The sequence below is a fragment of the Chiloscyllium plagiosum genome, chromosome 16, assembly GCF_004010195.1.
Source record: "Chiloscyllium plagiosum isolate BGI_BamShark_2017 chromosome 16, ASM401019v2, whole genome shotgun sequence".
NCBI classification, from domain to species: domain Eukaryota; kingdom Metazoa; phylum Chordata; class Chondrichthyes; order Orectolobiformes; family Hemiscylliidae; genus Chiloscyllium; species Chiloscyllium plagiosum.
The window spans coordinates 70,089,745-70,099,857 of NC_057725.1; the positions used below are offsets into that span (position 1 = coordinate 70,089,745).

Below are 10,113 nucleotides of genomic sequence, written 5' to 3' on the forward strand. Positions count from 1 at the left end.
CTCTCTCTCTTTCTCTCCACCCTCCCCATGTGCGTGCTCTCTCTCCACGCCCCCGCACCCTGTCTCCCTCTTTCCACCCTCTGTCCTCTCTCTCTCTCTCTGTCTCTTCATCCTCTGACTCAACAAACCCCATATTCCCTCTATCCGATACTCCTGTCGCTTTCTGCTCTTGCTTGCTGTCTTTTTCAGGACCAGAGGGAGGTAATCTATTTATATACCATCTGCCCCAGGAGTTCGGCGATCAAGATCTGCTCCAGATGTTTATGCCTTTCGGGAATGTTGTTTCTGCCAAGGTTTTCATTGACAAGCAGACAAACCTGAGTAAATGCTTTGGTGGGTATGTTGCTGAAAAATGTACAGTTTCTGTGTTGAGTATAGTGTCTGGTGGCTAGAGTTTGCTGTCTGTGTGAGAGCTTTGACCTTCAGAGCTGACTGGTGGGATTTGATTCTCAACCACCACTCCTCCAAACGCTGGCAACACTCCTCTGCAGCCCCCTCCAAGGAGCAGAGGGACCTCAGGGTTCAAGAGCACACTTCTCTGAAGCAGCTTTATAGGATCCTGTGGTTAATAAGTCGAGGCTTAGCATATAAAAGCAGGGAAGTGATGCTACACCTCTACAAATCATTGGTCAAGATATTTGAGATATTGTTTTCCGTCTGAGTACCTTATTTAAGGAGGGATGTCAAAGTCCTGAAGAGAGTTGAGAGGAGATTTATGAGAATGATACCAGAAATGAGGGAGTTTAGATAGTAGGAAAACTTAAGAGAGATTCGGCTTTTTCTCCTTGAAGCCGAATCGATTATGAGGTTACCTTATTGAGGTGCTCAAAGTTATGAACAATTTTGGGAGGGTAAGGAAGAACATTCTATTTCCATTCGTTGCCATGTCAGTAGGTAGGTTTCACAACTTCAAGATCATCAGCTATAGAGCCACGAGTGAGATGAAGAGAAACTACTTTACTCAAAGAATTGAAATAACCTGACCTTGTAGCTGAGTTCTGGTAAATCTCCTCTGGGGACCTTTGCATCCTTCCTAATTTATACAGACTAGAAATGGACACGATTTGCTAGTTCAGCAAGTTGCCCTGTTTTTGCACTCAACACTGTTATGAAGGTGAAGATCACATATGCTTTTCCTATCCACCCTCTCAACGTACCTTGTCATTTTCAAATAATCCCAAATTTCATCATACACCCTCCAATCCCTGTGCCGCCCGCCAACAGTTTTTCCTGTATTAAACTCCATTTGCCCCTTGCCTGTCAGTTCACACCCATCTGTATTGGAGTTTTGATCTCCTTGCTGAAGGGGATGCTTCTACAATGAGGAGAAGTTGAGGGAGACTGGACCTATATGACCTGGAGTTGAGAAGAATGAAGTGATCTAATTGAAGTGTATCAGATTCTCTGGTACTCGTTAGGGTAGATGCTGAGACGTTGGTTCTTTGGCAGTGAATCTAAAATGCACTGTATCAAACTTAAGGAATCCATCTAGGACTAAGCTGAAGCAAAATTCTTTGACTTAAAGTGTTGAGAGACTTCAGAATTCTCCACCTCACAGAGCTATGGATTCAGTAGATTGTTGCGTACTAAGTAGATCAGATGATGTCAAGATTGTATGGGAAGGTCACTTTGAGGTGCAAGACAAGCTGTTAACTTATTGAATAACAGTTTAGGCTCAAAGAGCTCTTTATGTGCTCCTGTTCAAGTTCCTTCTGAACTTTGGAGAGGACTGAGGTGATTGGCCCCTTGACAGATGGCTGTACATGAATCTTTTTCATTGCTGTGGAGCTGTTGCACTCCACTATTATTGAGGAGCAATAGTGGCATTGCAACCCGGAGACAGGCAGACAGACAAATCAAATCAGCCTCCCCATTCCCGGTTTTGCAAATTAAAATACTCAACGCTCAAAATGAACCCCAAGGTTCCTAACCAGACTTTTAAAAATAACCAGTTCCAGAATAACAGATAGCATACACCCAATTTATACACTCAAATGAAAAAAATTAACAATTTATTAATAATACAGTAACTTTAGCAAAGCAAGGTGATCTAATTAATGTCTCTGATTTAACCCCAATCCTGCTCAATTCGAGCCCCACTCTCAGAAAGACAGACAGACGCATTAAGAGATAAAGAAATATAAGGGAAATATAACTGGCCAGTTCACTTTAGCACTTTTCATAATCTGTAATATCACAGGCACATGATATTCTGTCTTGCCTGATTTCCAAACACACCAGTCAATGCAAATAACTACCAGTAAGCTCCACGGAATATTCATTCAGTTTTTAGAACTGAGATTCCATTCTGAGCTTTTGAAAAATTGACAATGAGAGGACAACCAGAGAGCTATCAAATCTGTTTGGTGTAGTAGCTACAGTTCTCCTCAAAAAGGCCACACAGTTCAAATGCAGAGCAAACTTTGGTTTTGCTGCTTATTCCAGCAGTTTCTTTGTTAGACTGATTGGCACCATAACTCCCTGTGAGGCCCCAGTTAACATTTGAACATAATGCACCTGTTTGAACATAATACGTCTCCGGCATCGAAACATCTGCAGTGCTCTCTGAACAAGAATCAACCTGCAATTAACTTCCAGGCTTGGCTTTACGAATAAGCAATTAATTCATTTGTTCTCCTTTCTTTTTAAATCAAGTTGTGGCTCACGGCTCAAAGACCACCTTCAGTTCACAGCTCCAACCCAGAAATGATTAAAAACCAAAACTAACAGTCTCAGCAGTGGTGTGGTAATACTTCACTGGCATAGTGTTTCACATGCCAAGAATAATCCGATGGGGATATGGACTAGAACCTCACCAAACCAACAGTGAAAATTCAATTCCATTTTTTTGTAAATATCCATCTGATTCACTCGTGTCCTTTTGAGAAGGAAATGTGCTGTCCTTATCCGGTCTATAATTGTCTTGAGACCCATAGCACTGATTGACTCTCAACTGCCCTCTGGAGAGGCCTGGTGAGCCACTTGATTCATGGGCAATTAGCGATGCACAAATGCTGGCCTTACATGTGCCGCACACATTCCATGAAAGAATAATGATAAAGGATGGGAATGTTTTTTGAGCCTGCCCCTGTTAATGTATTTGTGCACCATCATTCACAGCAGTATCATAGCATCCCTACAGTGTGGAAACAGGCCCTTTGGCCCAAGCAGTCCCCCCTCAAAGAGTAGTCCACCCAGACCCATTCCCCCAGCCAATTATTCCACATTTGCCCCCTGACTAATGCACCTAACCTGCACATCCCTGAATACTATGGGCAACACTATGGGGCCAGTTCACCTGACCTGCACATCTTTGGATTGTGGGAGGAAACCCACGCAGACACAGGGAGAATGTTCAAACTCCACACAGACAGTCACCCGAGGCTAGAATCGAACCCAGGTCCCTGGCGCTGAGAGGCAGTAATGCTAACCACTGAGCCACCCATGCTGGACAGCTGGACAGCACTGCAGAGTTCTGCTCCGATTTGCTGGTTGTCTTATCACTTAGCCAGATCTATCACCTACTGCTTATCCTAACTCATCTGCAAGTAGTCCAGTATTGCACCAATCGGGCACCTCATTTTTGGAGCTGATGTTGCTTCTGTCTTATACCTCTGCACTTTGTACCCGTGAAGTTAGACTCAATAGAGTGTGGGATGAGTTCGATCATGAACACAACATTACAGCACAGTACAGGCCCTTTGGCCCTCGAAGTTGCTCCAACTGTGGAACCAATCTGAAGCCCATCTAACTTATACTATTCCATTTTCATCCATATGTTTGTCCAATGACCATTTAAATGCCCTTACAGTTGACAGTTGGTGAGTCTACTACTGTAGCAGACAGTGCGTTCCACACTCTTCCTACTCTGAGTAAAGAAACTACCTCTGACATCTCTCCTATGTTTATCACCCCTCAATTTAAAGGTCTGTCCCCTCGTGCTAGCCATCACCATCCAAGGAAAACAGCTCTCACTGTCCACCCTTTCTAATCCTCTGATTATCTTATGCCTCAATTAAATCACCTCTCAACCTTCTCTCTAACGAAAACAGCCTTTCCTCATAAGACCTTCCTTCCATATCAGGCAACTTCCTAGTAAATCTCCTCTGAACCCTTTCCAAAGTTTCCACATCCTCCCTATAATGCAGTGACCAGAAGTGTACGCGGAGTTTTGTACAGCTGCAGCATGACCTCATGGCTCAGAGGTTAGAGATTATGCTTGCCTGCAATCCTGCCACTGCCTCAGCATGTGCCAGTGTTTTGAGCTGCTGGATCTGGTCCATCCCATTTGCCACAGTATAGTGCCACACAATGTAGTTACAAAATAAGAGGCTTCCCATTCAAGTGGATGAGGAATTTCATTTGTGTTTGGAAATTTGTTTTTCTCCAGGGAGTGTTGAAGGCTAGGTCATTGGTTATGGGGCACTGTCACCACAGTACTGTAGTAGAAGGGAGCTATACTGGTCACTGGCCTGAACTGTGCTGGGGCCAGTGTCCTCTTGCGACGAATGATTAGGGCTGTACCTTAAGCTTTAAACTCACAAGAACAGCACAGCACAGTACAGGCCCTTCAGCCCACCATGTTTTGCCAAGCATTTATCTCAATCTGAGATCAAATTAACCTACACACTCCTCAATTTACTGCCATCCATGTGCTTGTCCAGCAGTCGCTTAAATGTCCCTAATGTCTCTGACTCTACTACCACCACTGGCAGTGCATTCCATGCACTCACCATTCTCTGTTTAAGGAACCTATCTCATATATCTCCTTACCTTCCAATCGTAAAATTTTGACCCCTTGTGACAGCCATTGCTGCCCTGGGGAAAACTCTCTGGCTATCTGCTCTATCTATGCCTGTCATTACCTTGTACACATCTATCAAGTCACCTCTCTTCCTTTTTCTCTCCACTGTGAAAAGCCCTAGCTCATTCAACCTTTCTTCATAATACAAGCCCTCCAATCCAGGCAGCATCCTGGTAAATCTCCTCTGCATCCTGTCTACATCCTTCCTATAATGAGGCGACCAGAACTGGACACAATAGTCCAAGTGTGGTCTAACCAGGGCTATATAGAGCTGCAACAAAACCTCGCGGCTCTTAAACTCAATCCCCCGGTTAATGAAAGCCAAAACACCACATACCTCCTTAATAACCCTATCAACTTGGATAGCAACTTTGAGGGATCTATGTGTGGACCCCAAGATTCTGCTGTTCCTGCACAGTGCCAAGAATCCTGCCTTTAACCCTGTATTCAGCATTCAAGTTTGACCTTACAAAATGAACCACCTCGCATTTATCCAGGTTGAACTCCATCTGCCACTTCTCAGCCCATCTCTGCATCCTGTCAATATCTTGTTGTAGCCTGCAACAGTCCTCGACACTATCTACAACACCACTGACCTTTGTGTCATTGGCAAACTTACTCACCCACCCTTCCACTTCTTCATCCAAGTCATTTATTAAAAACCACAAAGAGGAGAGGCCCAAGTACAGATCATTGCGGGGCACCACTGGCCACCAACCTCCAAGCGGAATGCTTTCCATCCGCTACTACTCGCTGTCTTCTTTTGGCCAGCCAGTTCTGTATTCAGATAGCCACATACCTCCTAACTTTCTGAATGAGCCTACCATGGGGAACCTTATCAAATGCCTGACTGAAATCCACACACACCACATCCACTGCTCGATTTTCATCAACTTGTCTCGTCACATCCTCAAAGAACTCAATGAGGCTGGTGAGGCATGACCTGCTCCTCAAAAAGCCATGCTGACTAGCTTTAGTCAAGCTTTGTTTGTCCAAATCATCACAAATCCTATCTCTCAGAATCCTTTCCAGTACCTTGCTTACCACAAACGTAAGACTGACTGGTCTGTAATTCCCAGGGATTTCCCTATTCCCTTTCTTGAATAGAGGAAGAACATTCACCTTCCTCCAGTCAACTAGTGCTACTCCCATAGAGAGTGAGCATGCAAAGATTATTTAGTAATATCCTTCTTATAGTAGGGCGACCAGAACTGTACACTGTAATCCAAAGTACCCTCACCAACGCTCTGTACAACTGCACATGACGTCCCAACTCTTAAACTCAACAGTCTGAGCAATGAAGGCAAGCATGCTAAGCACCTTCTTTACGGCTGTGTTTATCCGTAACCTGTTGGATTTCTATGACGATCTAACTGAGCGCCCTTATTCATGCTGCATTTTATTTTGGTCGAGCTAATTACTGTAAGGCAATTGGTTGGGACAAAGAGTAAAATAGAAGTGGGCACCAGGACATTTTGGAATGAATTTGAAGCATGAAGGATGGCACATCAGTTGGAATCAGTGTGGGTTACATTGGAGCTCGAGGCAGGCATGTGGCAGTGCGGTGGCATGATTGTTAGCACTGCTGCTTCCCAGCCCCAGGGACGCGGCTTCAATTCTAACCTTGGGTGACTCTGTGTGGAATTTGCACATTCTCTGTTGTCTGCATAGGTTTCCACTGGGTGCTCTGGTTTTCTCCCACTGTCCAAAGACTTGAGGGGTTAGTTGGGCTGACCATGATAAATTGTGCTGTAGTATCCAGGAATGTGCAGGCTGGGTGAATTAACTGGTAAAAGCAGAGTTACAGGAAGACGGTAGGGATCTGCATGAGATGCTCTTCGGAAGGTCAGTGCTGACTGGATGGGCTGAATGGCCTCCATCTGCATTGAAGCCATTCTATAATTCCAGAGACAGCTGCCGAGAAAGGCTGTGAAGGCAAAGTTACTTAAACACCTTATCAAACGCTAAGAGGGAAAAGATGCGCAATCTCAGAAAGCTGAAGTGGCAATCCCTTTGGGGAGGAGAGCAGAGTTTCTTCAATGTCGGCTTACCTATAAAATGATCAAAGAAAAGCCAAGTGTTGTAGATGCTGGAATCCTGAATTAAAAGCAGAAAGATTGGAGAAACTCAGCGCGAGCAGCATCTATAATCAGAAAGAAACCATCTTTAGACTATGGACTGAAATGCGAAAGAGGATGCTGTTCAAGCAAAGGATTGTTGAAGGATTACTCGGTTTTTAAAAGTAAGTTTCCTGACACTCCTGTTAGGCCCTGTTTACACAGCGATTGGTCAGATAGTGAGGGAAGCCTAGTTAGAAGTGGATTGTAACGAGGGGGCTGTGTATGAGTGGAGTATTGGCCAGCAACGAATAGCGAATTGGCCTGTGGGCTAGTAACCAATAATCAATGCCAAAGGCCTCCTGTCCGCTAACAGCTGCGAGTGGGGCTCCCAGGACAGCTCCTGGCTGGAAATGTTTGGACTGAAGCCATCGAACCACTAGAAGGAAATAATGGAGTTGTATGCTCACTGTTCATAATTGTTTGTCTGTAGTTAGTTACTTCTAACAAATATTAAGTTCAGTAACTGGTCCATGTTTTCTATCAACCTGAGTCTAAACATTAGGTAAAATAGGAAATGCTGCATTCTTTTTAAAACCTTTAATTTTTGTGATGATTCCAGGAATATAGGGTTTGACTTTTAGTGTCAGTGAAGTGTAATGTAAGGAGAGAAACAAAAAAGACTTAATGGTAAGGTCCTCGGGAGTGTTGCTGAACAAAGAGACCTTGGGGTGCAGGTTCATAACTCCTTGAAAGTGGAGTCGCAGGTAGATAGGATAGTGAAGAAGGCGTTTGGTATGCTTTCCTTTATCGGTCAGAGTATTGAGCACAGGAGTTGGGAGGTCATGTTGCAGCTGTACAGGGCATTGGTTAGGCCACTGTTGGAATATTGCGTGCAATTCTTGTCTCCTTCCTATCGGAAAGATGTTGTGAAACTTGAAAGGGTTCAGAAAAGATTTATAAGGATGTTGCCAGGGTTGGAGGATCTGAGCCAAAGGGAGAGGCTGAATGTCCTGGGGCTGTTTTCCCTGGAGCGTCGGAGGCTGAGGGGTGACCTTATAGAGGTTTATCAATCATGAGAGGCAGCGATAGGATAAGTAGACAAAGTCTTTTCCCTGGGGTGGGGGAGTCCAGAGCCATGAGGGCATAGGTTTAGGGTGAGAGGGGAAAGATATAAAAGAGACAAAAGGGGCAACTTTTTCACGCAGAGGGTGGTATGTGTGTGGAATGAGCTGCCAGAGGAAGTGGTGGAGGCTGGTACAATTGCAACATTTAAAAGGCATTTGGATGGGTATATGAATAGGAAGGATTTGGAGGGATATGGGCCGGGTGCTGGAAGGTGGGACCAGTTTGGGTTGGGATATCTGGTCGGCATGGACAGGTTGGACCGAAGGGTCTGTTTCCGTGCAGTACATCTCTATGACTCTATAATGTTTTAAGGAGAAAGTGAGGTCTGCAGATGCTGGAGATCAGAGATGGAAATGTGTTGCTGGAAAAGCGCAGCAGGTCAGGCAGTTTCCTGAAGAAGGGCTAATGCCCGAAACGTCGATTCTCCTGTTCCCTAGATGCTGCCTGACCTGCTGCGCTTTTCCAGCAACACATTTCCATCTCTATAATGTTTTAAGTCCATTGACTGTTTGTTGGAACTGAAGTTGTCTGGAAAATGGTGGACTTTATGCTGTTGACAAAGGCTGCTTAATGAGTGTTATTGTTGGTGGAGAGGAGGGTACTGATTAAGAATTAGTGTTAATGGAATTAATGTTCATAGCAGAAGATAGCTGAGAGCAAACGCAATGAGAGCTTGGGCGTAGGGCTATTAATGGAGGACAGTGTTCATGCTCTGAAATTGTTAAAATCAGACTTGGCAACTGAAGGCTGTAAAGTATCTTAAGTACAAAATGAGACGCTGTTCCTCCAGCTTGCATTGAGCTACGCTGGCGAACTGCAACTCGCCCAGCACAGAAATGTTCCAGTCAGATCAAGGTCTCAGTTGTTTTCTGAGCGGACAAAGTGTTCAGGTCTTTGCTCATTGCCGAAATGTGCGCCTGTTTGATAGAGCTGTGATCCTGCCTCAGTTGAGCTCATTGAATGTTGCCCAGCTGCTGCTTTGAATCTCATGTGGCTGACTCTGCTGTTCTGCTTTGTTTTTATGCTTGCAGGATTTGTAAGCTATGACAACCCAGTTTCCTCACAGGCTGCCATACAGGCAATGAATGGCTTTCAGATTGGCATGAAGCGCCTCAAAGTTCAACTAAAGCGCTCGAAGAATGACAGCAAACCATACTGAGCTGTTGTCAAAATAAACTTGAGTTTAAACCTGTTTAACTGGTAAGTTGGCACCGGTGTGGAACCAATCGTGAGAGGGGTAGTCATCAAACACTTCGAGTAACCCCAGCGTGACTGGGGCCATTCTCTGCACGCTCAGTCTTTCAGTGTGAGTGCGTGCGTGTGTTTCTCCTATGTTTCGTTGACAAGATTAACAGGATCAATTTCTGTTGTGAATTTTTAAGTTTTCTCTCTGCACTTATGCGTACTGATGCTCAGTACAAGGGTAATCCGAAGGCATTTTTCTTCACTGAAATATTTAGCTGCCATATCATTTACAAGTTGGAGTTTGCTGTGTGCTGACAGCTGGTTATGTTACTGGAGAGAATGATGACTGTTCAGTGGTCTCTGTCAAAGTAATCCCTGTGCACCTACCCCCACCCTCCTTCCCGACCTTTTGAGGATTGAAGGATGTTCTATCTGAACTGTCTCTTGTCATGTTTGTGTTATCCAGTGAGACCCATGCCATTGCATTATTTGTCGTCATGATAGCGGAATGGAGACTGAGCAGCTCTTAATGGGAATCCCATCAGTTTCATTTCCTGAATGTTCCAATGCTGCCTTCTCCTATTCCTCCTCAACCTACATTTACATTTCCCAACCTATCACTTCTTCACCTTTTCTCACAGTTCTCCTCTCCTCCTGCACCCTTTTTCTTCCTTCATCCACCTAACCAGTATTTCTCTGCCTTCTGAGTCCTTAACCTAACTGACACAGCTTCCTCTATGCATCTTTCTTGTCCCCCCTTGTGTCGTTCACCCCGTCCCTCTCTCTCTATGTCTGTCTGTCTCCCCATCTCTAATGTATTATGTTTGTACGTGTCTCTCCACCGTCTCGAATATCTCTATGTTTTGAGTCTCTCTCGCCTTCTCTGTCTCGCGTGTTTGTCTCTCTCTGTCTGGAGTCTCCCTTTCTCTATCTCAGGTC

The 10,113-nt window shown here is 44.7% G+C and overlaps 1 protein-coding gene across 5 annotated transcripts in view; it reads left to right on the forward strand.

Annotated features, from left to right (window-relative positions):
- celf1 (cugbp, Elav-like family member 1) overlaps positions 1–9,225 on the forward strand; it is a 109,905-nt gene extending 100,680 nt beyond the window's left edge. For all 5 annotated transcript variants that reach the window (XM_043706334.1, XM_043706337.1, XM_043706335.1 and 2 more), the window contains 2 exons: positions 190–333; positions 9,021–9,225. In XM_043706334.1, coding sequence (XP_043562269.1) covers positions 190–333; positions 9,021–9,148 — 272 coding nt within the window. In that variant the 3' untranslated portion in view covers positions 9,149–9,225. The remainder of the gene's footprint in view (positions 1–189; positions 334–9,020) is intronic.
- The last annotated feature ends 888 nt before the right edge of the window (positions 9,226–10,113 follow it).